This window comes from Arctopsyche grandis, chromosome 5 (genome assembly GCF_051622035.1).
Source record: "Arctopsyche grandis isolate Sample6627 chromosome 5, ASM5162203v2, whole genome shotgun sequence".
Lineage (NCBI taxonomy): Eukaryota > Metazoa > Arthropoda > Insecta > Trichoptera > Hydropsychidae > Arctopsyche > Arctopsyche grandis.
This window is the reverse complement of record NC_135359.1, coordinates 10,468,354-10,495,000: the sequence shown is the minus strand read 5'-3', so window position 1 is coordinate 10,495,000 and position 26,647 is coordinate 10,468,354. Positions and strand designations below refer to the sequence as shown.

The 26,647-nt window shown below is 31.4% G+C and overlaps 4 protein-coding genes, 1 long non-coding RNA gene and 3 other non-coding genes across 8 annotated transcripts in view; 5 read left to right on the top strand and 3 right to left on the bottom strand.

The window, feature by feature from the left end:
• The window catches only part of LOC143911924 (transmembrane reductase CYB561D2-like), a 7,843-nt gene extending 1,203 nt beyond the window's left edge, over positions 1-6,640 (top strand). Inside the window, exon 4 of the mRNA XM_077431024.1 lies at positions 6,242-6,640. Coding sequence (XP_077287150.1) covers positions 6,242-6,555 — 314 coding nt within the window. The 3' untranslated portion in view covers positions 6,556-6,640. The remainder of the gene's footprint in view (positions 1-6,241) is intronic.
• The window catches only part of LOC143911928 (uncharacterized), a 255,900-nt gene that overhangs the window by 30,940 nt on the left and 198,313 nt on the right, over positions 1-26,647 (bottom strand). The window lies entirely within an intron of this gene.
• On the bottom strand, positions 4,649-4,720 carry TRNAP-AGG (transfer RNA proline (anticodon AGG)). The gene has a single exon. It is a non-coding gene; the product is annotated as a tRNA-Pro (tRNA).
• TRNAP-UGG (transfer RNA proline (anticodon UGG)) lies at positions 4,845-4,916 on the top strand. Its single transcript has one exon. It is a non-coding gene; the product is annotated as a tRNA-Pro (tRNA).
• LOC143911755 (transmembrane reductase CYB561D2-like) lies at positions 9,720-15,564 on the top strand. The gene is made up of 3 exons (XM_077430778.1): positions 9,720-10,059; positions 10,139-10,343; positions 15,189-15,564. Exons 1-3 carry the CDS (start codon positions 9,874-9,876, stop codon positions 15,488-15,490), a joined length of 693 nt encoding a protein of 230 aa, XP_077286904.1. The 5' UTR covers positions 9,720-9,873; the 3' UTR covers positions 15,491-15,564.
• Positions 15,824-16,884, top strand: LOC143911754 (transmembrane reductase CYB561D2-like). Its single transcript, XM_077430777.1, has 3 exons — positions 15,824-16,078; positions 16,161-16,365; positions 16,471-16,884. The coding sequence occupies exons 1-3, from the start codon at positions 15,920-15,922 to the stop codon at positions 16,785-16,787; spliced, it is 681 nt and encodes a 226-aa protein (XP_077286903.1). The 5' UTR covers positions 15,824-15,919; the 3' UTR covers positions 16,788-16,884.
• Positions 17,773-17,844, top strand: TRNAP-CGG (transfer RNA proline (anticodon CGG)). Its single transcript has one exon. It is a non-coding gene; the product is annotated as a tRNA-Pro (tRNA).
• Positions 19,357-26,647, bottom strand: part of LOC143911715 (thrombospondin type-1 domain-containing protein 4-like) — a 132,809-nt gene continuing 125,518 nt past the window's right edge. The window contains exons 8-16 of the mRNA XM_077430720.1: positions 24,644-24,810; positions 24,140-24,569; positions 23,119-23,348; positions 22,623-23,030; positions 22,388-22,535; positions 21,362-21,567; positions 21,141-21,285; positions 20,995-21,066; positions 19,357-20,919 (exon numbers count right to left, since the gene is read on the bottom strand). Coding sequence (XP_077286846.1) covers positions 20,801-20,919; positions 20,995-21,066; positions 21,141-21,285; positions 21,362-21,567; positions 22,388-22,535; positions 22,623-23,030; positions 23,119-23,348; positions 24,140-24,569; positions 24,644-24,810 — 1,925 coding nt within the window. The 3' untranslated portion in view covers positions 19,357-20,800. The remainder of the gene's footprint in view (positions 20,920-20,994; positions 21,067-21,140; positions 21,286-21,361; positions 21,568-22,387; positions 22,536-22,622; positions 23,031-23,118; positions 23,349-24,139; positions 24,570-24,643; positions 24,811-26,647) is intronic.

Here is a 26,647-nt window from a genome sequence, read left to right as displayed (position 1 = left end):
TGAGCAACAAAAAAAAAAAAACCAGAGCGCGCTTAATGTGCGCGCGCAGAATACGGGAGGAAAAGCCTGTTCCTCTTGTTCCTGTTGTACCCTTCTCGCGCAAATTAAGTGAGTATGTACCGTTCACCATGCAGCCTTTTTTTTGATCTTTCGATTTTCAATCTTTGCCTTCCAATATTTGTGTTTTCTTTAATTTAACATTCTGACTCGTCACGTAGACCCCTTTTAAATCCAAAAAAAAATCATTCAGTGGTCAAACTTGGTAAAGATCGATTAGTCTCCGCTCCTGTATTTTTTTTGTTCAGTGTAATTGGTGAGTCAATCACCGTAAATCACAAAATAAAGTGAAACTAAGATATACCTTGTAAAAAAATAATATACAATATAATATACAGAACATCAAAGTGAATGTTCGACGCATTACATAAGGTGATACCATTTCGATTCTGGTAAATCGGTATATTTACTTATGATAATAATGATACCATGCTAACTAAACATATATAAAGGATGGAGGAGATTAGGGCAACTTAGTTTTGTTATTATTGACTTCCTCGAAAACTTTTTTTACATGATTTTTTTGGCTTTCTTGCCTTCAACTTGAACGTTGGAATGTTGGAATGATTATTTGCTATTTAATTATTTGCCACTGTCTAATCAGTGATTACACTGTTCGACACGAAAAATGGTTCAGAAACGAGATATAACTTTTCTTATAGATATATGCCCAGTGAACACGAATCTGGTAATAAAAAGTGTTGATTGGCTCGAGATTCGGAGATATATATAACAAAAATTCGTTTATTTTATCGAGGTAAGCCAGTTATCAATAGAATTTTTGTTATTAATCCACAAGAATAGTCGAAATATGATAAATGCAATTTTATTTAATTCTCATATAAAGATAATTTAATATATTATCCCTAATAATTCAATTCAGATTCGTGTAAATACGAGTAAACACTAGTACGAGCTTTTTGCTCGCAATTTTACCGATTTAAAGTTCAGCACACTAACAATTAACCCTTTTAAACGAAAAAATAGTGTGGTCAGAACACTATCTCAATAAACATGTTTCAATAGAAAAAACTGAATATAAAATAGTATTAACAGTGGGAAAAAATCCCAAGTGAAAATATTTTGACTTTTGATTTGAACTGGACGACTACTTAAAGAGATTTGAAAACTGAAAAGTACTACAAATGAAAGATACAATACACGACTATAGATTCCAATATTAATTTTGAACAGGAAGTTAACAGATTTTGAGAAATCGACCGAACAACACCAAGATATAGAAAAATCGCGCGATTTAAAAAACACATGTATATCTCCGAATCCCGAGCCAATCAACACTTTTTATTACCAGATTCATGTTCACTGGGCATAGATCTATAAGAAAAGTTATATCTCGTCTCTGAACCAAAAAAAAAAGTCGTCATTTGTCGAACAGTGTTATTAATCACCCTCCATCCTTTAATTGTTTGTATACGTTAGTGAAGTGATAAGCAATGAATGCCCCTGTAGCCTACAGATCTTGTAGCCTGCAATGTTTTTGGTATTTTTCTCTGTAATCTGAGTTAAAACTTTTTAAATAGTAAATAAGATTTGATTTAAATAGTTTGACATATTTTTGTTTGAAATATATTCAACTTAAAATTATGTGTATCAAATTATAAAAAAAAACCCTATAAAACTACAGAGAGAAATTGAAATTTTATTATTTTAACATCATCTCAAAAAATGTAATTTTTTAAACGAGTAGATATAATTGGTTTTATTTTTTACATACCTCCTTTATTTTCATTGAGCATTTGTAGATTTTAAGCAAATTTTCTGCTCCACGTTCCGTTACAGATCCCTGGTTTTAATATCTTAAATATTTATGTATGATCACACTATATCTCGTGTATTAAAGACATTACATACGTACATGTATTCAAAAACCATTTTTGTATACAATATACAAACTCTTGTTGAAGCAGACGAAAATTTGAGAAAACGAGTCTCGAGATATTGCAAATTGGTAAAAGCGAGCACAAATATAAATATTCCAGATTGGTTGATAGATCCATTTAGTGTGAATGCAATATTGATATTGAACTGCAAGTCTTGTGAAGTGATATGAGAGCTCAAGTTAGATTTAAACTAAATAAAGATAGTTTCTGGATAAGCACCGAAATGGCGAGTACATTTCTTCTGATCTGGAAGAGGGCAAGTTTGCATTTCCCACATCTTATCTCGTTGAATCCGGATGAAGTGGATTAATTTATCGCCTCTCAAACGCTCGTAACCAGGGACCCGAATCGTTATTTATTTCTTTCAGGTTAGGTAAAAAAAATGTCGGTTCAGTTCCGGTTTTAGGTTTTCGGATTCCGGTTTCCGGCTGTCGGTTTTCGGTTCTCTTGTATTTAAATATTAGCTAGTTAATGTAAATACACCCACACCGTCTATACCTCTCTTTATACGGCTTTTCGCGATAACTTAGGGTTGTCAGGCGTCCCGATTAATCGGGATTGTCACCAGTTTTAAGTCTTGTGTCCCGGTGTCCCGAACAAACCTCTCGGGACGCCCAAATGTACCGGTTTACTACCTTTAAAATTCCTACAGAAGTTTTTAACTCAGAATTAACATAAACTATAAACAAAAAGACAGTCTGGTAAACACTGCAGCAATATTCAACAATTAACTATTTGTCTCTGTCTTATACTTTCGGACAACTATGTGTAGAAGGGAGACAAAAAATGTGTATCAGGCATCAGTCAATTTATCTTGAATCGATAATTTTCTCACACTGAGAATGATTCATCACAAGCAGACGTGGAATAGACACTGTCAGAGACTGAAAATTTTCTGTGATTTTGCTAATATTGAATATAAAAATCTTCTCTCACATTCAAAAACAAGGTGGCTATCACTATTACCTGCAATAGAACGAACTCTAAAGCTATTTGAAGCTTTAAAAGCTTTTTTTTAGCTGAAGAAAAAGCACCAAAAACCTTATTACATTTTTTCACTAATCCTCTCAGTGAAGTCTATCTTTAGTTTCTTCATTGTAGTTGTAGCACTTTTCATTTACATGTATTAAAAATAGAAGGGAAAAAAATCATTTATAGATATTCTAAATATTATCACTTTGATTGAAAATATATCTATAGAAAAGTCAAAGATCTGATTTTTTTTATTAATATATTTACTTAATATATTTATGTAGAAGTTAATCTTTACAGATATGAGTGTTTTTCCGTTCTCAAGTGTTTGAATCGCACACTTTTGATAGCCAATTTATAATATGTTCATTGATATCTATGATATATAATGAGTTCATTGACAACTCGCGAGCTTCACATATAATTGTATTTAAATCGGAATCGATAATAGGATCTTTGATTGCTAATTGTAAAGTATTTGCCACATATTTAATTCCGATGAGATGAGGAAAAAGCAATTCTCAATGGAAGGTAGCATATTTGCTTAATAATCTCTTTCATAATTCATATTCTTGTTTTCTTCGTCTATTTCGGTTTCTAACAAGTTGACAAATTTGATCATATTAGCTCCATTATCTATTTTGTTTGATATTTGTTTAATATCGATATTATATTTTTCTAAATGTTTCATTTTAATATACATTCCTGTATGTTTGTCCATTAATTATATCATTCCTAAAATATATACATACATATGTATACTAATTCTACTGAACCGAAAAAAAATATCAGTTCGGTTGCGGTTTTCGTTTCGGAAAAAATAGCGGCTATTCCGGTTCGGGTCTCTGCTGACAACATTGCAACCAAACACTAATAAAGTCGCTATTTGCATCAGGCACTAGGATCACACACTAAATAAAATAAACTTTCAATTTATTAGATATTTTTCAATTAAAAAAGAATATATTATAAAAGTACATTGTATATAATTACGTACTTCATAAGAAATATATTTAATTTTAAAATAAACAGTGTAGTTTTTAACAGTTTTTTGTTTACTTTTCTTTCGAAGAATTTTTATGAGGGGGGAGGGGGCACAGAAAATATTAGGCTCAAGAGGGGGCCACTGGCCCAAATAGGTTGAGAAAAGCTAGTCTATATTTGTGAATATTTAACAATTATATATAATTATAACATTGAAATTATATTTAGTACACTAAAATGTCGATAGATGGTGTTCATACATGACGAATTAATTATTTTTTTGATTTTTAAATGCTTTTTATTATTACGAAATTATGTTCACAATACATCTTATATCTATTTTAATAGCTACTGATCTACTGATCATTTTCTCTTTTACAATTTTATTTTATTTGGTTAGTAATCATAGTATTATATTATTCTAATGTTAATGTACAGCATAATAGGAGAGAGAGCTCAAAAACCTATTTACAATTCTTGAAATTAATTATGAAATTTACGAACGTAATACATTAGTATGTACTATGTACGAGATAATTAATGAGTTAATTACAAAGTTAATTCATATTGGTATATAATATTGTAATACACAGATTAGAGTAGGTTTTTTTTATACATTTAAATTTATTATTATTTGTAATAATATTAGTATTTAAATTGAAATTTTATCTTACGTTAATTTAATTAAAATGAATAACTAATTAAAAACTATGAGAAAAAAAAGAAGAAACATTGGGCTCGTCCGGGATTTGAACCCGGGACCTCTCGCACCCTAAGCGAAAATCATACCCCTAGACCAACGAGCCGGTTCCGCAAAGTTGTCTATATTACTATCACAATCTTTCAAACTTTCACTTCAAACATTTTGTTGATAGATTGTAACGGCAATTTGCTGTTGTGTGATTATAAACAATAGCAGTCATTTCATACGGCTCGTTGGTCTAGGGGTATGATTCTCGCTTTGGGTGCGAGAGGTCCCGGGTTCAAATCCCGGACGAGCCCAAATTTTTCAATTTTCTTTTTGTTGCGTAATTCACATATCTTCAAAAACGTCATATCAGAACTTTTCAAGTCGTTCCAATTCGTTTGACTGTATTTGGATGATCTGTGCAGAAAGATAAATCAAGATTGGCGAGGTTTATTTTGAAATTACAAGTCAAAATGTATGCACTGCAATACATATATGAATGTTTGCTTACATGCATTGAATACATCTTTATTTTTTTTGTGAAAATTACTTGATATTGATCTGTTCTACTTCTGCATTGCATATTCAAGTCAGCATAAGTATATTTTTATCATCACTACTTGATTTTTTGACCTCGGTGAAATATATGTATCATTTCCATACAGTTTTGTGCCGACATATTTAAATCATATATTAAAAGAAGGTTATAAAAAAATATACTCGTTTTAGATATATATAAATCATAGCTGTTTATTCAGAGGATGCGGTTCCAAAAATGTAATGCATTTGTTTTAAATATGTCAACATGAGATATTTTATTAGGTAATCTAATCTGAAAAACAACAACAGTGATTATTATTTCAATCCAGTTAAGTCTTGATTTTCTTTTATTTCTTCAATGATTAGATGAATATCGTAAAATTTTCTCGAAGGAAAACTTCATGTCGTCCTGATAAGATTGAAAATCTTTTTTTACAATATCTACTTATTACCCTGATCAAACCAATTATCTTTCAAAAGTGCAATGTAATTGGATTTAACGATAAGTACATTTTATAAATAACACAACACGGAAAAACATGTATGCTGCATACATATTATAATCAGACATATTTTAAAATTACATACTGTATTAATATATTAGATATATATTTATATATGAATTTTAAATCCATTCACAATCTGGAACAATTTTGATGTATCATATTGTAACTAATAATATAATATTAATTATATTTTTCTTATAATATTCAACAAATAAATTAATTCGAATACATATGTGAATGGAATAATCGAAGATTGATTAATTTATTGAAGAATTTTTACAATAGCAAGAAATTTTTCTTTTTGTGCTGATTACTCATACATTATCAAATTCATCAGAAGAAATTAAATTTCCATAAAATTTTGATCATAAAATCCATCACAAATCCAAATAGATTTTATTCAAAGATAAAAAGTACAAAGCATAATTCATATTTATTGCATTAGATTTAAGGATTACCTCGAAGGATTACTTAGAAGAGACATTTTAGTATGTATATACATGGTGTTGCAAAATATTGAGTAAACATACATACATACATATGAGTTTGCATGAATTATAAATAATGATCAAGTTTTTTTATTTTATTTTTAGGTCTCATTGGATTTATTTTCACGTTGATCTGTTTGGTAAACGGAACTTTGACATTCTTAGCACCAAAGCTGAGAGACAAAATTCGTCCGACAACAATAAAATTTGGGCATGCAGTCTGTGGGTGCATCGCCGTATCAATGGGCTTAATAACCCTTTGTATTGCAATCAACACTTCTTGGTTTATTAACAGTAATGGAAAAGGTGTATCTGGTATTGCAACTGCTTTGGTAGTACTCAGTTTAGCCTTCACACTTCTGTATCCAGCTAAAAGCATTCAGGGATTCTTGGCCAATATGAGAACAACCGAATTATGATATTTGTACCAATGCTATTTATTTATAATGTTATTAAAATTTCCTTGTAAAATATTTTAAATATATATGTGTATTATATATATTGAAAAGTTGGTTTTATTTATTACACATTACCTGCTTTTAAGTTACCGACTGTGGAACAAGGCTTTGTAAATATACATCCTTTCATACATGTATAAAAAAACTTATTCTTTAATCGAAATATCTTCATTTATTATATACTAGTGGTTTCACCCGGCTTCGCTCGGTATTTGTAATATAAACCGCTTAAAAATGGCTAATCTAATAGTAAACATTTTATTAAATTTATTTGAATATTTATTTGTTCGATGACGTCACGGATTTTACAAACCAAACAAACATACAAAGTCTCTTTTTACTTAAAATTCAAAATAAGACTTGGCCTTCCTGGCCAATTACAAACAATGCAGAATTTTGATTACATAAGTCGCTGAATTACTAGACACTGAAAAACTCGAAATTAACGATACATCTATGAATATTGTACATAAATTTCATCGTACACAATGTATGTATGACATGTATGTAGGTAGCGTGGGTTTTTAGCCAATTTAATGGAGGAACAACAATTAAATCAGAAAAATGGGCAAACTCTGATAGGAAATATCGACCTGGAGTCACAAATATCGAAGTCTGACCAGCAGCATTACAGATAATATACCCAGAATAAATTATTTTCATTCGAAGTCAACTAACGGGATCGAACCCGGCGACCTCTCGGCGCTAGGAAAAAACCCAACCACAGAGCCATGCTGCTGGCTAAAATTTATTAATATATTACTCTGTTCATTATAATAATTTGTTGTTTCAATGAATTTAGTAAACACGAATGAAACTTAAAATTTTTCAGTATACGTAAATAAAATGAAATTATCACTGTTGTACATCAACATCTGGTGTAAGCAAAAAAATATGCAATCATATTTATTATATTTATTACAAGACACACTAAAATGTAAATGCATACTTGTGTACATGTACTCGTATATGTTACATTCAAAGTGTTCACTTCTACATACTAGTTTGTTTATACACGAACTCTTGGTTTAAGTTCAATGCTAATAGTCAAAAGCTATCTTCAAATAGATTCATTTGGTGTTGCATGAAATTTTTAGCTGCGAAACCTTTGAGATGTTAAAACGCTGAGTATTTGAAATGGGAAATCTTTTGGCAACCGCTTTACAACGTTGTTATAATTCCCGTTTCCGCTAATATTAAAAACATTGCAATCCAAGGTAAGCATACAAATGTAGATAGAAGATAGGACAAACGATTGAGAATACTTTAACTCGGGGCTTTTTTTGAAAAACAAAAGAGGTCGGAACGCACTTCTTGCTAAGCTTTTACAAAATTTAATTATATTCAAATATCATTTAAAGGTCTGACCGCACTATGCGTCTGCGATACGAACGGCAGCGTGCAGCCAAATATTGTTTGTATGAAATTGTATGAGATATAACGCACTACGCGTCAAGCGATAGAGTTGCCTTTTGTATCAACTTTGCCGTGTTGTGTCGTGCTGCAGCAGTCGACGGCCGTATAGTGCGGTCAGACCTTAAATGAAATTTAAGGCAGCTTTTGCATGAAAAAGTGAACAAAATTTGTCATACATATTTATTTATAAAGTCAAATAAACAAATAAAAATATAGCATACAACTGAAGCCTAATGTAAAATGAAATTGTAAAACATCAAATACATATTTGATTGAAATTTTATAGTAATTTCCACAGTTTTCATCAGACCAATCGTCTTTTTCTTCTTTTCTTTGTGTTTTACAGAATCAGAGCGCCAATTTCGAATCCATCCATATTTCATACCCTTCATAAGGACACTATATTTTATCAATTGTGATTATTTACGCACGATAATTTTAATCTCATTACCTTAAAAAAAATCGCTGGAAAAGGGTACCGGAACGGCGTTCCGCCGCGTTCTCAGGAAAAAAGTCCTATCTCAACTTATGCCTAATAGTTTGTGCATGAACAAACTAGTGTTCACTCCAGTGCGTTTATGAATATACTAGTTTGTTCCTACACGAACTATTGGATTTAGTTTAGATGCTAACTTCAAATACGCTGTGGCTATGTATGTAAGAAACCTCCATCATTTTTATTTTTTTTTTATTTTTAACATATTAGCCACAGTGATATTACAGAGTAATCTAACACGTTACTGTGGCCAGTCACACAATCATAATAATAAATACCTATTATATTTTGATGGGAATATCATTGACATTTATAATTGATAAAATCAATCATGGGCGTTGCTCCACAACCACTCAACCAGTTAAGCACAGCTTATATTAAAAAGGTCAATTTCACCAGCAACCTGGTTGAGCAGATATATCGCTCTAGATATTGGAGACTTTGCCAACATATTAGTGCGAGCCACAGGAGGAGAAAACAAATCACGATTCCTCAGGTCCCTTAACTTACTTATAGGTATTTTGTCATGACGAAATTCAATCAAACTAAATACAATATTTAACAACAAAATATCATACATATTATAGGGGATGAACAAATGAGACGACTAGCATGTTGATGCACGTGCTTTTATTATGGAAGCCAGAGACGGAGTGAGGTAGCGACTCTGAACACGGGCGAGTTGGTCCCAACTCGTAGGAAGGTGACCGAACTCGACCATGTCATATAGCGAGCCGCTACAATATAAAATAATAATGAATACAATAACTGTCATAATTAGAGGTAGGATAGTCACAGTGCTATCCATTGTTCCATTGTTGTAAATCCTTTGTAAAAAAGGTTCGGCAAACCTTTAACAATGCATTTACAACCTTTGAACAATACGCGGCACCTTCTGGGTCCGGTGACTAGTCATAATAATAAAGATTTTTGCATATATTATCCAAACTCAATAAGTGATTTTTATTTTAATTGAAATCAGTTTAATTATATCATAGATGAATTTTAGTTTGAAACCTTTGTGTATACACACTAAATTTTGAAGATATTAGATATTATAAAATGTCACTAATCAGAACTAATAAAATACGATTTAAGTCGAGTCGGTATTGTTTGAATATGAAAAACGACTGGGATTTGCAACGGCGATTACCACTAATTCTGCGTAATTATTTTTTTATCATCAAAAAGTTTAATTTATTGAATGTGATTTAAATTCAACCGAACAATTCAGCTTTTATCACATCGTAAGTACATATATGTACATATATTGATTCATTTCCGTAATCACGTTATAGCAATCCAGTCAGTTTAGTTCCGAACACCAAACCGCATCCGACTGCATTGCATACAATAGAAAAGGGAAAATGGTGAAGAATAAACTGGTAGAAAGTGTGAAGAACTCTGTAGCGTATTCAACATGGAAATTGGTGCTGAACACATGCATCCACATGCTCAATGCTGTGGTCTTCCTACAGATGGTCAACTTCGCTGTTGGTCCTCACGTCCCAAGAACTAAACAGATGTTGCATGTGATTTTCTCAACATTGGGAGTGAGTTCGATGCTTTGGTTTTAGACCGTAGCCAAAATCTACTCCAGCATTTGAAATTCGTGTTTTATTTAAATTGCAGTACCAACTGTTGATGATGGAGGCAATCATGACGTTCAACGGCAACAACTCTTGGAGTCGCCTCATATCGAGAAATCACCAGAAGTTGGTGCATCTCTTTATACAATTGGTGGCGAGCGCTTTCATCATTGTTGGATTCTCCTTGGCTGTCTCCAACAAAGACGACATCAAGGGTGTTCATTTTCTATCAGCGCATGCTATATTGGGTAAGTCATATACATATGTACATACACACATAATCATATACAGTAGAACCTCGATTATCCGGACTAATTGGGGATGAAGGTAGTCCGGATAATCGAAAAAATCACAATTGACAGGGAAATAAGTATACAAATTTACAGTATGAATAATTTTTACTTGTCTACATTTACATACATGTATAACCATTGCTGTATAATACACATAGATGGGACCTAACGTGTGATTTTGGTCGGAGATCTTGTCTTCACTAACTGAGGGGTGTGGGGGGTTTAACTAGCGGGGAAGTTGGGTTTTTTTCCCTACGACGCAGCGGTACCTACCTACATACTAAGAGAAACTGTGCATGCGCCATGTATTTTGCATGCGCCAAAAGGGAGACCAGTATAACACGTGAGGGTGGATCTAGTGTATTTTACATCAATGTGTATAACCCTTTGCCCGCGGCAATAAATATAGCGAACAAGCCCTGTACGCGGCACCATTTTCGCGAATTTTGCAAACGAGTTTTCGACCTTAAATACAGATTTTAATATTTACTCAAGTAACCAGATATGTTAATTAACACATAAAGAATTATTTTAAGCAATAAAATACATAATATATCTCGTAGTTTTGGCTTAATTGTCAAATAATCATTCATACAATTGAGACGTATCGTCGCCATTGTTCAACAGACGTGACGTCACATAAACGAGGTTTCAGTATGGTTCCACAAAAAACTAATTTTGACTGGTGTATATTCATTTTAAGCAAATTGAATAGATGACATTCAACTCTCAGTAATATATTCAACCAATTTTGAACGTTAAAATAGTTGAAATAGGCGCATATAAGGCTCAAAATCCCGTGCAAAGTTCAGAACTTCTATGGAAGACAGCCGCGCTACAGACTTGTCGCGCAAAGCTTCCATAGAAGACGGCCGCGGGCAAACGGATAATAACATGAAGATCAATATTAATTTATTCTTTATTAAGAAATTCAATTATGGATTTTTGCTTAAAGTTAGCTGTTTCTTTTGAAGCTGCCAAATGGCGAATACTTTTCATACAATAATGAACTACATAAAATACATTCTTCAATTTCTTCATTTCCTGATTTTTTCATAACCTTACGCTCTCAGCTTCCATCTTCCGACATTAAAGACTCAGTAAACTTCATAATTTTTTTACTTTGTTTTTTTTTTTTTATATCGGAGATCGTTGACGTTCCAATACTACATATATTTATTATGGGTGATCGTCACCGTACCGAATGTTAAAAAATCGAAAATGTTCGTTTACCATGCATACATATGAAAAACGTTTAGTATATACATATATATCAGTGGCGTGCGGTAAAACTCTCTCTCCCCCCGTCGTACATCCTCATTTAATTTGCGCGAGCAGGATACAAGAGGTACAAGAGGAAAAGGTTTTTCTTCCAGTATCCTGCGCGCGCACATTAAACAAGGCTGTATGTTAAAAAGAGAGATAATTTCACCGCATGCCACTGATATATATTATACATATATACATAGTACCGTTTACCGTGCGTCCTTTTTTTTTGATATTTCGACTTAAGATCTTTGCCTTCCGATATTTGCTTTTTCGATCTTTTGACTTTCGGTGCCGTGAGGTAGACCCATATGTATGTACTAATTGTGTATCCTAATCGCGAGAAAATTTGATCTTGAAATTTTTATTGGTTTTTATCTACATATGTACATATTTGGTTTATTTTGTGGCAGAACTTGATTGATTCACATGTAATCTTTCTTATTAAATTAGTTATTATGTTTGATTTTGAAATACTTTTCATTGTGTATAAATTATGTTTACAATAACCTCGTAGGTTCATTATAATAATAAATGATCTAATGAAAATTTTCTATTTTATTTAAAAAACCTCAAAGAATTATAGTTATAATTTTAATCATTTATCTTGTATAGCGTTACTCATCTATTGTGTATTTTCTATCTTGTTAAATTTATTATATGTACAATAACATACGAATATAAATCATCAGGTATTTGAGAGTTTTCTACGATCAATGTTATCTTTTACGATTAATGTAGTTTTAATATTTTTTTTTTTTTTTGGATGTTCATAGCATAGGTAACACTTAAACATACATAAACGTTCACACATAGCGGTTATGAGAGCATTGAGCGTAAATGTAGGAAAACTTACACAAGACAAAAGTTATACTTCCCGTTATCGGATTTTGTTAAAAATTTGTTCGATTTTGTTAAAAAGTTCAAAATAAAATAATGAATTATCGTTTTAGAAGAAGATACTACATACTTCTGGCTTACGAATTTTGACCAAAACCTTATCAGCTCTAATTTTGTACATAAAGAATACAAATATAAATTTTCGGCTTGATACCTTCAGGGGTGTCGAAAGAATCGTGGTCACAACTTTTTTGACTTTTCTAAGAGGAAAAAATCCCTCTTCCGGATTATTAAATTTAGTGACTTTTTTATTATTGAAGCGCGTGGAATCAATGGTCGACTTGGGTATCACTTTTGATCCTCAATTCACCTTTCACAACCACATCAAGACAATCGCTGACGTTTCCTTTCGTCGACTTGGATTTGTCTTGAGATATGCTTGATTATTCTCCAACCCCTTGTCTTCTCGCTTGCTTTTCAACTCGCTTGTTAGAAGTAAGCTAGAGTATAATGCAATTGTGTGGAATCCGTATGAAGCAAACTACTCTCTTATTATAGAAAAAGGGCAAAAAGCATTTCTTCGTTTTCTTTATAAGAAAGAGTATATATCTCTATCCTACTCCTTTCCTTTTGGGCATGCTTGGGTATAATTCCCTTGAACTTCGGAGAAACTTCTCGTTAATTCGTTTCGTTCTCCAGCTATTGCGTGGTAATACGTCATGCCCGTTGTTGCTGGAACAGTTGGGACTTTATGTCCCTAATAATTATGTGCGTGGTAGACATCATCATTTGATGGTTGTACCTGCTGCTCGCACAGTTCTTTTTCGAATGGCTCCTATTCCAAGAGCTATTCGACTTCTCAATGAAATCGTTGCTGCTGTCCCCGAATGTGATATTTTCCACCTTGGGGAGCGTAGATTATCGGATATTATTTTAACATATTTATCTGGTAACCTGCGCTCATCATTACTTTCTTAATTTGAATGTGATGAATGAGTGGAATCTTAATCTACTCTCTTCCATTTGGGCCTCGCTGTGATTTTATTTTTATTTATATTTTGTTTTATTTTATTTTACTTTTTCTTTCTCCTTTGTATATTTTTATATACTATTTTAATTTTGTTCAGTGTAAACAAAGAATGGGATTAATGGATCTTATTTTTAATTTTTACACTTTTGTTATTTTTTTTCTCTCTGAATGATGTATTATTTTCCTTTTGTTACTTTTTTTTTTAATTTTATTTTACCATGTTTTCTGCTTTTGCTTTTTTCCGTTTTTATATCATGTTTTTATATCTTTTTCAAATGTAGGCCATTGTGGCGCATTAGGTTCTTCCTGTAATGCCACGATGGTCCAAAACTATTAAATAAATAAATTATTTTCATCACATTGATACAATAATTATACTTGAAATTTTTCGTGAAGAGGGATTTTTTTCCACACATATTTAAGGGGTCGAAACAAATAGTGGAAGAAAAATCGAAGAAGAGTAAACTGCCACTTCCGATTGACGGATGCTTACCAAATTTTACACATAGCTTGGTATTAGGCTTAAACTTCCAGATATGAAATTTCAGTTCAATAAACCAAAAAGTTTCTGAGAAACACATAAAAACCTCGATTCTCTAGAGCAGGGTTTCTTTAACTATGTTCCGCGGAACACCAATGTTCCGCTGAACCTGAATAGTTGTTCCGCGACAATTTGGAAAGGTTTTATATGTACATTGCAACACATTTAAAGATCTTCTACTTTATATTGATAGGCGAGTGATGATCAATCTCTACTGAAGTATTTTTAGAACACCTACATAACTAGAAGACAACTCGTTCGACAACACTAGTAAGGACGATTCCTGGGTTCGGAATCCATTTTCCGTGACAGCTAAACCAGTAGGCTTAAGCGCAAGTGACTATGAAAATCTAATTGATTTAATTAGTGACTCTCATTTGAAACAAAAATACAAAGATCATCTTTTAAATGTTTTCTGTGTGAGTTCGTCAGAAGATTACCCCAATTTTTACAAACCTCCTTTACGTTTCACTTATGATTACAATTCAGGAAACAATTTGCCTCTTATCCGATCGTTTTTATACTTTGCCATATTGCTCATTTTGGTCATCAATATAATTCAAAACATGCTATTATCGTTTCACTTCCATTTTCTACAACCTATTTATGCGAAGCGGGATTTTCTTATTATTCTGCAACAAAGTCAAAGTGCAGGAACAGACTAGACGCCACACTAGCTATTAGAATGCAACTTACCAATATTGTGACTGATATCAAGAAGATATGCAATTCATGGACTCAAAGTCATTTAGTACTTATTTATTCATATTTTTATGCTTACATTATATTATAGTTTTATATTTAAAAATAATTAGTAATAAATAATAAGCTAAGTGTTCCGTATCGATAAGAATTTTAGTAACCGATACTAAGTTTCAGTTTGATAGAACGAACGGTGTTCAAAAAAATATCCCCTAATACACAGACACACAGCTTTTCTAGATCATGAAAACGTGATCAGTGATCGGTTCTGAATTCGAATCAGTCAAAAATTTCGAGTTAGAATTTTCGCATAATCACAAAACTTTATCTATTGTTACTACGTACATAGATAAAATAAAAATATACTAGCCATGGAAATTTATGCAAATTCATACAATATTAAAGAAAATTGTTATTTCAGGTTTGATAGGCTTCATCTTCACGGTGATCAGCGTGATGAACGGCTTCATGACTTTTCTCTTTGGCAAGAATAGTACTACTTGTTCCACGTTTCTGAAGGTGCTGCACAACATCAGCGGCTGCGTAGCCATCATCACCGGTCTTTGTTCGTTGATCTTCGGCATCGACTTGAATTTCTTCAGGATGTGGCACAAGCCGGAAATGGTTAATACACTGATCGTATTCATTGCAGTGTGCATGGGTTATATTCTGATCAACCCGATGTTAAATCTAGTAGCTTACTTAAAAAGTTGCAGAAGTTAACACATAATATCCTGTCTATTTATTATATTATATTTATTTTGCGAAATTAGTAATAAATCTTTTTTAATTCGATTATATATTTTTTTATTTACTAACAATTTGAAATTCGTAGCATTCTTCAGCGATAAGGGAATTTAATGAAATTAAATATTTGATTTAAGGCAAGCAGTCGGCGAGTTTATGTCTATATTAGACGACTAATCCAAGTATGATATATGTTTGTTTGGAATTTAGAATAACTCATTGGGATTTTTTATCGTTTATCGGCCTTCATTTTTATCACGATAAAAATATATTAAATATATATATCTTTTATTTGAAAAAATTCTCTCATTTAGTCTACTCAGAGCAGTAGTTCAGAATATACCTTTCATTTGAACTTTTTGTGAAGTGATTTTAAATATCTTTTGAAATCATTATAATTTAACGATGAAGTTAAATGATTCCTTGCTTTCTACTTTGAAAGTGTTGCTAAATACTTTGGCGCAAATGCTCGTAGGAGTTATTTTCCTATTCATTATTTACTATGCTGTTAGATACATCGGTTCAGAAAAATTAAAATTGCACGTGATATTTTCAACGCTAGGGGTGAGTGATTTACATCAGATATAAAGATATTATAAACATGTCAAAATCAAGGAAAAATTAAATTAACAGTAAAAATTTACAGTATGAATTTTTGATGATGGAAGCGATCATGGTTTTTAACCCTGAAAACTCTTGGAGTCGTCATATACCAAGAAAAAACAAAAAGATCGTCCATTTGGTGCTTCAAGTGACTGCAGCCAGCTTCATATTGGCCGGTTTTATTCTAGCCGTCGTCGAGAAAGGATCCTGGGGTATTGGTCATTTCACATCAAATCACGGAATCCTTGGTAAGTTCAGTTTACAATGAAATTCATACAATCGTTAAAATCGTATTCGATTTGTGTTCACTTTCGGGTTTGGCTAATCGCACAATTTTAATTACAATTCTGTAGGACTCACAAGTTTCATCTGCACGCTGATCAGCATATTTAACGGAATTGGGACCTTTTTGATGGCCAAATCTAAAAATCGAGTTCGTTCAACAGGAGTCAAATTCATGCACACGCTTTTTGGCTCTTCCACCATTGTCCTGGGTCTCGTCACTTTGATCTTGGGTGTTAGAAAACAGAGTTTCATTAACAATGCTGGCGAAACATTATCAGTCGTGGCCACTGTCTTCTTAGCATTGAGTGCATGTTATGTTTTTTTGAATCCACTTTTAAATATGAAAGCTTACCTGCCTAAATTGAGAAGTACTAATATATGGTAGTTTGGTTTCTTGTGTAAATAATAATCTTAGAATGTAAAAATATTGTAAAAAATTGATCTGTATAATTTCTGTACAAAAATAATTAAATTTTTTTCATAAAATACTCTCCTCTATTTCTTTTAAAAATGACATACATACATTATTAATTTTACTTTTAATACATATTATGTAACATACTAGTGTTTTTACCCGGCTTCACTCGGTATTTATAATATAAACCTCTTAAACATGGTCAATCTAATAGTAAACATTTTATTAAATTTATTTGAATATTTTTATTTTAATCGAATATTCATTTGTTCGATGACGTCATGGATTTTACGACCCAACAAACATAAAAAGTCTCTTTCGAAATTATATATTAGATTCTGTACTTAAAATTCAATATAAGACCTGGCCTTCCTGGCCAATTACAAACAATGAAGCATTTTTATTACATAAGTCGCTGAATTACGACACACTGAAAAACTCGAAATTAACGATACATCTATGAATCATAACTTTCATTGTACATACACAAACCATACTCAAATAGTGGTGACATGTATGTATATAGGTAGCGTGGGTTTTTAGCCAATTTAATTGAGGAACAACAATGAAATCAGAAAGATTGGTAAACTCTGATAGGAAACAATCGATTTGGAGTCACAAATATCCAAGTCTGATCAGCAGCGTTACAGATAATATATTAAGAATGAATTCTTTTCGATCGAAGTCAACTAACGGGATCGAAACCGGCGACCTTTCGGCGCTAGGAAAAATCCCAACCACAGAGCCATGCTCGTTTTACTTTATTTAAATTTATTTGAATATTCATTTGTTTTTTTTTTTTATTAAATTGAACGTCACGGAATCTACGACCCAAACAAACATACATAAACACATACAAAGTCTCTTTCGAAATTATATATTAGAAGAAGATATATAAATTGAAAATAGTAAATATGATCTATGCGATATGTAATTTTGCATTTGCTGTGGTCTTGGCTCGTTGGTCTAGGGGTATGATTCTCGCTTCGGGTGCGAGAGGTCCCGGGTTCAAATCCCGGACGAGCCCTCCGTAAAATTTATTTTTGTATATTGATTTGATTCGATTAATTTGCGTAACTTTATTATTGCGAACTTTTTTTGATATTTCGTTTCAATGGATTTGAATTTCAAAATCAATTTTATGTATATATCATGTATATAGTATCGCTATTCTGTCTGTGTGTATCTGCAATAACGCTCGCACATTAACAGTCGTTTCGATTCGACATACATATGTATGTGCGTCACAGCTAAAACACTGCAAACAAAATGTACGAATATAATAACTAAAGAAAAAAAACTTTTATATATACTGTTTGCTACCAATGTTTCTTCTAGATAAGTCTCTCAAATTTAGCGCCATCTATTGAAAAATTATTTAATTAATTTTTGTATTGTTGTTTTATATTAAATGTAGGTAGGGGTATGTAGTTTTTATCATTTTTTTCATATTAAACAGTTACATATAAATATTAAATATATTTAAAAGGTAATTGAAAAATATTCAACCGCGTGCGAATCAAAGACAGGAACGACAAATTTCTTTTAGTTATTTTTTTATTTAATAACTTAATATGCCAACAGCCATGCGATGATATTTCATCGGGTACAATACTAGTTGTAGTATAATGACGATATTCTGAGTTTTCCTTATTTGATATTCGTGTAAAATATATAAAATTTGTGTAATTAGTTCTATAAAAGTTGATGATGTTCTAAAATTACTACCGACTCTTAATATTATCTGCTTATCGATAAAATTGTTAGAAAATTATTCGAAGAAATCAAGTTCTAAGATTGATATTGCCATATTTAAGTGGATATGATTTCGTTACATGTAATAGTGTATAAAAAATGTCTAATGCGTACATATACATAGACACACACGTAATAATTCTTATCATAAATCGTAGATTGACATCTTTTTAGATAAGATTGACGTAATACCAAAATTAATTGGCAAACTTAATTAGCAGAAGGATTAGTATTTTTTTTTAAGTAAACAAGTGATGAAATTTTGAATGAAAAAATTAAAATGTAGTAACATATACTTTATTTATTTGTATAATATATATATGTATATAATATGTATTTCAATAGTAATTTTCTACACGAATATGATAATATTGATATTATAATATGTATATAAATTAAGGTTATTGTTTTTAAAATGGCTACTGATAAATATAATGTTTACTAAATTAATGTGTAATTTTACATTAAGTATATGTAATAACATGTTTCTATTTTTCAATTTGGGGTGATAATATATATTATACACACGAACTAACAATACATACATACATACATACAATTGCTATTTAGTTTGGGTCTCATTCTGATCAATATTTAATTTAATTATTAAAATGTGTTTAAAATGGTATTAAGAGCCAACAAAAAAGTATTATAAGGACTTTTCGGTTTTGTTAATCAATTTAGGAAATGCACATACACACTGGTTTATTCACATATACATATGTATTTATGTGATCTGAAGGTTTTTGTATGTAAGGTAGGCATAAATGTAAAATTCACTATACAACACACAAAATTTAATAAATATTCATTGTGGATAATACTGTAATAACTTAGAAACATCACATATAACCTAATTATATTGAAACTATACCTATTCATATATAATATTATGCAATAATATTTACAGTAGATTCTAAGTTTTTCATCATTTTAAATATGTAAAAACTATAATAAGATTACACTATATCTACAATTCAATTTGGTATAAGAATTGAAACACAATAAGGTATAATTAAACGCAAATTTTAGAGACGTTCCGAAAAAAAAAAAAAAACAATAATAATAATCAGTGTTGATCAACTTAATAATACAATCATTTCTAATGTAAAAGTCTTTTCAATTAAGAATTCCAATCTTGAGAAAATTAATAAGGAATAAGAAGACTAGCATATATCCTTAAAATTATTATCTAAAAATGGAACCGTCGTAGATTTAAAATATACAAAAGCTATATAAAAATTAATTAGATCGATTAGTATAATAGTTTGAATTTTACATTAGCCAACACATTTTATTATTGATTTTATTCATACTTGGTTATAGTTGTAAAAAAATTAAGAAATTAAAATAATTTCATTTAAAATGATATTCGATATTTTTAACTTAAAAAAGTTTTATACAACATATTATAATTATTGTATTAAATTAAAAAAATAATAATAAAATCGCAAAAATAAACATAGAATATACTTAAAATCACATTTTTACAATTAATACTAATATTCAGTTAACTCTTTAGTTATTTAAGATTTAAGTGAATGACACAAAAAATGGCAGTAGATACTGGATAGTTAATTTTTTTCTATTCGATATCGACATCGTTTAAAAACCACTTACATTCTTAAACACTTATTGCTCAACATTTAAATTTTCATTTAGTTGATAATAATAAAATGCAAAATTGATATTAGAAAATTTGTCAAAAATGATTATCATCATTCTTGATATGTAAATCTTTTCTTATTTATGTTGAAAAAATTTTGAAGTCTTACAGTAGTGACATACCAAATTGTGTCCAATCATATGATTAATATAATATATGTATTATCTATAATAGTTTCAAGTTTTAGTATGGCACGCGGTTAAATTCTTGCTTTTGAAACAATTTTACATACCATTTATGATAGCAGAATGCATTTTCCAGTGCAATATTAATAGTTAACTTTTCCTAATGTTCTAAACCGAATAGGAATGATCTTGAAATTATGTAAAAAATTTAATATGACAACTCTAAATACGATCGAAAAGAATTAACGAAATTAAGATAAGGATGAGTGCAATTCAAATGCTTAAAATGCAATTAATCGGTCAATTGGAAAATTATCAGTGTCATATACATATGTATATGTCAAAGCTATAAATTAGCACTATTCATACATGACCCATTTGATTGATTAATCAAATCTCTATCTTAGGAATTGATAAAGCGATGACAGTGAAAGTAGTTATGAAATAATTGGAGCTCTCCGGCAAGCAGCACAGCACGAAATAGCATAGAATTCGTATTGGCATAGTCGAGCCTGAACTGCAACGTGGCATGTTGGTATCTTGTCCACGCATTCTCCTAATTATAATAATACAAAATGTAATGCAAAATTCATTATTAAATATTGCGAACATAGATATTATATGAACATACCATTTATGGGTTGATTTGTTAAAGAGTTGTCGTTTTCATCAATATTTCTTAAATCGGTTCGAGATGGAGCTGCTAAAATTTCAAACACATTCAACAATTTTGTATAATATTTTGATCAAATAAATAGATACATTGGCAACACTTACTATGAGCACCTAAATGACAATGAGAGGGTACACAATCTCTTCGGTTAGCGGGTCGAGGTGCAGCACAAGAACCTTCTGTCCCACCAGAGGAACTTTGACATGTGACAAGCCTTGTTTGTTGTGTCGATCCACATACGCCCAAGCACTAAAATTTGGAATTATAACAATGAATTAGTGTGAAAAGATTAATATTAGTTTTGTAGCAACTAAAATGAACATACCGGAGACCAGTCACTGATGAACCATTCAGGTGCACAATCTCCTCGGAGCATACTCGGTGGGCACGGTCTTTCGGTTTCAGGTTTTAAGTTCGGTGGACAGCCGGCTATATTAACCCGGTGCTGTCCCTTATAGTATGATACACATACTACCTCTCGGGTCATTTTTCCATTGATGGCACACTGGTTAGAACACTGAGACCATGGACCTTAAAATATTTTTGAAGTAAAACTTATATGAAAAACAAGCGGAATATTTTCTATTTTGTTATATAAATATTTGTATTTAAGAGAAGACATTTTTAAATTTTCTAATTTGTACTATTGAATAAAAATTCGGATGTGACCAACCCATGACTTTATCTATGTACATATGTATATGAGGAATATAAAAAGGTCACAAAATAAAATTCGATAAATAAACATGCATACACGTTCACACATACCAGTGAGAGCATTTTCGATGCAAATGCGCAAATGTAGGGAAACTTACACAAGGCAAAAGTTCTACTTCCGGGTGGCCGATTTTGTTAGAAATTTTTTTATGACTTAAAATCACTATCATTATTATACACATTAAATATCAAGAAAATAAAAATAATTTTAAAGGTCAAAATAAAATAATGAAATATTGTTTAAAAAAAAAATACTACTTCCGGTTCACGAATTCTAACCAAAAGCTTATCAGCTCTAAGTTAGTACATAAAGAATACAAATATAAATTTTCAGCTTGATACGTTCAGGGGTGTGGAAAGAATCGTGGTCACAACATTTTTGACTTTTCTAAGAGGAAAAATTCCCTCTTCCAGTTTATTAAATTTTGTGATTTATTTTTATTTTCATTACATTGATACTTGAATTTTTTCGTAAAGAGCACACACATTTAAGAGGTCGAAGGGGTTTACATTGACATTTTTTCTAGATCATGAAAACGTGATCAGTGATCGATTCTGGTTTCGAATCAGTCAAAATCAATATTGTTACTACGTATATATGTAGATAAAGTAAAAATAAATAAATGTTTTATACCAGAAAACCATTTTGAAGATTGTGTAATGCACTTTCTGTCACTGGAGCATGCTCTGGCATCAAGAGGACGTCGACGGTCATCACATCCAGTAGGATCAGCACATTTCACACTTCTAGTTTGTAAACCTTTTCCACACTCCTCAGTACACTAAAAAGTGATAAAATTGATTAAATTTGATGCAATCAATTATCATATCTTTATTATGAATATGATTTTCGTAATCTTATTACTAACCTCTTGCGTCCAGTCAGAATACATCCATCCGTTGTTTGATTTCCAATGTCCACCATTTCTGTACCCGTTGTCGTTTATATCGCCACTTGTTATTTCATTGCTCAGTTCATCGTTCCTTTTGGTCTGAGGCTTTAAAAAGCTGTCGTTGTTGTATCGCGTTACGACCGGCGAAGAAATTGAATCAGTAAACCTATCTGTATCATCTTTTCCCCTCAAGTTTTTATTTCGAAGACCTGTCCTTACGTCGGCATTTCTATTGAAATTAAAATTAGAAGCTTCTGCTTGTCTTCCAGGGATGATTTCATTAGAATTGGTTTGTATATCGTTTACGTCAACAGATGGACAGTCAGGTAGTGTGCATCGTTGAGTCGTTGTCGGTGGATTATCAGGACACATCGAATCGGCAACCTGAATTTATATAAGAAATATATGAACTTCCGACACATATGATACATGTGAGCTTCTCAATAATCGATGAATGTATTATATGGGATACCTTGACGTTCAAGTTTTGAAATGAGATATCTTGTTTGCAGTGAACTTGTCTATTCTGGTTGGCTGGACCACAAGAAGCACTGCAAGGTCCCCAAGGGGTTGTCACCCAACGAGGAGGGCACGGTCCTCCACATGGTTTAATTCCATTTGCAGGCTTCGGACCGCATCTTTTATCAGCAACTTGCGCATGGTTATACTCTCGAACACAACCAAGAGTTCTATTTTGAAAACCTGGATGTAATAATATGCCATTGAGGTTACAACAATACAAAATGTGTATATTTTCTATATTATTAAAAGCGGTTACTTTTATGCACTTCTTTACTTTAGTATATATCTGTAAAGGTCATTCCATTTATTACAGTCTACTCTCACTCCTTGGAAAAGATGCACAAAAGCAACAGCAGTACATGATTCTATTGGGCGCATCTTTTCTGTGAAGTGGGCATTAATAAATAGAACAACCTCTAATTGATAAACGAAAATGATTTTACAGTTTTGTATGTAATATATTATTATAGGTACTTAAAATTAGCATTATATTTAATATTCACACAGTGTTTTTTTTATATTATACATATATGAATATTCAGCGGTAATAATACACTATTACCGTGGGGTATTAAAGTAGTATGAATTGTAAATTTTGATAAAGGTATACACAATGACAGATTATATGAATTTTTATACTCAAATGATGTTTTTGTGGTATGTAAGCCAATCATTGAAGTTATTAATGAACAGTATATATTGTATTAGATAAGATTTTGTTCAAATATAGCATAAGCTTTTAATATTGTAATAGTTAACTAATGAAAAAATTTTGAAGGAAGCTTTAAAGCGCAAATCTGAATACTTATTGAGATTATCCAACCTTTAGAAATAGGTACCGTATTTTTCTTCTCACTTACGGGTGCTTCTAACCCTATGCTTGATCCTATCGGTGGACATTATTTTAAGTGCTTATATGTAAGTAGCTAAATATAGGTAAATATTGAACAGAATATTGTCTAAATTCTTACCAGCGCAAGATTTGGAGCATGGTGTATAGCCGAGGACTTGCCATACGAACTTTCTCCTGCGGTGTCTTTGGGAAATGTGACCACTCGGTTTCTCTGATTCGGTCGCTAGAACCCCAACACCATAGGGGTATTTTTCAGATTCAGGTCGTTTGGGTTCAATGGCGTTGCTATCAATTTCAGGAACTTTTTCTTTCGGTTGAATTGTGTCGTATTGGCCAATAGCATTCTCATCAATGTCGACTAGTGATGGACGAATTGCATGATGCTTATCAGACGGTCGGTGGTGCGAACTAAAATTGGATATTTTTGATGGAAGCAGTAGTGGTGGAGCAGGTGCTGGATTTTGCAACTTTTGATTGGATGACTCGTCTGATGGTATCTGAATTGTGTATTCATACTTGATACCATGATTTGGATGTTGATACAAGGTCTACAAAAACAAGTACATAGTTAAATTAATATTAGAAGCAATTTGCATGATGAATTATCTAGAAAATTATGTACCATGACGTCAACGGATTGTAAAAGAGGTCCCGGTGCTGATATAGATTCAACCAAGTTACCACCTTGACGACGGTATAAGAATTTTGTACCGGCAGCTTCATACTCTCCGGACCAACTGATGGCAAAATTACCATTGATGATGAACGATCCGTTTGTAGACTTTAAAGCTATAATCAACATTAAATTAAAACCTTAATTTTATTTGTATTACAAATTACATAAAACATATAATTTTTCTTTAAGTTTTTATACACATGTATTATTAATGTACATATAAAGGTGTACTTAACATAAATTTGTTGTTTATTATAATTATTAATACATTTAAACATATCGTTTGAAATATACATATTTTATGAATGTAATGTCAATAATTTAACTAAAAAATAATGATTGATAACAAATTATTGTGTATAACTCAAATTTATTCATATATGTATGTATAAGTATATTTCATAGCATGCATTGTATTGTAATTTAAATGATAAATAATACAATTAGATATCTATTTATAAATATGTTAGTGATTTGATATTTTGGCTTCTTAGAAAGGCAAAATTTAAATAAATATTTGCATTTGTTTAGGGTTGACGCTTAATTTTTATTACTTTATGTGTGTTTTATAAGAATTTGGGACTTACGTATATCATGTTTTTTTTTTCAATAAAACGAGAGTCACTTTTAAATACTCATTCCGATTCATTATTTATCTACATATTATTATATATCTAATGTATAATTTCGAAAGAGACTTTGTATTTATGTAAGTTTTGGTTCGTAGAATCCGTGACAGTATGGAAAAAATTTAATTTTCTATGACGACGATATCGATGTAGATTTTGTTTCTGTTTTCGATTTCGATTTCGATTCCGTTTTTAGTTCCAGATCCAGATTCCTTTTTCAGTTCCAGTTCCGGATTCCTGTTTAAGCGGTTTATATTACAAATACCGAGCGAAGCCGGGTAAATCCACTAGTAATATTTAAAGTTTGTTTGTCCACAATGCAAAACTCTATTTTTTAATTTAAAACCACCAAATTGGGAATACATACTATTTCATTTCGTACTTGGAAATTTTTATTTAAATTATTTATTACGAAAAGATTTACGACGCGTATTAAAAAAATAAGTAATTGTATTCATATATTCTCCAAATCAAATTAAAAAAAGAACTTTACCGTTGGCGTTATCAAAGATATGTAGTGTCGGTCACGCAAAGGTCACTTTTTATTTGATTTTTACCTGCGTGAAGGCCATGCGCAAATGAATCGTAAAACTATTGCACACATAACAATAAATTAACACAAAATTATGGTAATGTTTGCGCATCGTTAACGCACTTTACCTATCGTTAACTGAGAAACGATCCTAAAACGAAACATTGCTTTCAGACGAAGTGAAGTCAGGTCGCATACTGACAGAATAGACTCCAGCCTAGTATAATTTACCTATCTTTAGTTTTCGACTCCAGAAGAGTGCATGTATGTATAAATCATTAAGTGAATGTTTCAGCTGATACAAAACGACAGTTTATTTCGACGCATCGAGGGATAAACTTAGTTTAGGCGATACACGAGTCAGATACCCATCCTTACCACGTGTCCCTTCAAGAATTGAATCCTAAATGTTCATAATACTTGAATTTTCACTTAAAAATCAATTAAATGAATGAACCAGATCGATACTAGGTATATTACCTGGCTATTCAATTAATCATAATTTATGATCGGTGAGCGATCTAAACATTAGTCAAATAAAGCAGAGGCGGTTTCGTTAATTAGCCACTCTAACGATTTTGATAAATCGTTCTCAGATATATGTATGTACAATATACAGCCTACACACTGTTTCTTTTTAAGAATTACGATGTAGGAAAGTCATCTTAAAATTAGCCTACATACAGATAGTGAGATTTGAGACATCTCGTATGCACGTTCCTTTTTCCCGTATACTGTATAGTTTGGTGTCTACGAATTTTAGTATAGACTTACCGTTATATCTTAATA

Bases quoted from the DNA above. Each gene is read 5' to 3' on its own strand.
- LOC143911755 (XM_077430778.1), top strand. From the start codon at position 9,874: ATGGTGAAGAATAAACTGGTAGAAAGTGTGAAGAACTCTGTAGCGTAT. The intron at 10,060-10,138 runs GTGAGTTCGATG...TTTAAATTGCAG, and splicing joins TGATTTTCTCAACATTGGGA to TACCAACTGTTGATGATGGA. The intron at 10,344-15,188 runs GTAAGTCATATA...TTGTTATTTCAG, and splicing joins ATCAGCGCATGCTATATTGG to GTTTGATAGGCTTCATCTTC.
- LOC143911754 (XM_077430777.1), top strand. From the start codon at position 15,920: ATGAAGTTAAATGATTCCTTGCTTTCTACTTTGAAAGTGTTGCTAAAT. The intron at 16,079-16,160 runs GTGAGTGATTTA...AAAAATTTACAG, and splicing joins TGATATTTTCAACGCTAGGG to TATGAATTTTTGATGATGGA. The intron at 16,366-16,470 runs GTAAGTTCAGTT...ACAATTCTGTAG, and splicing joins ATCAAATCACGGAATCCTTG to GACTCACAAGTTTCATCTGC.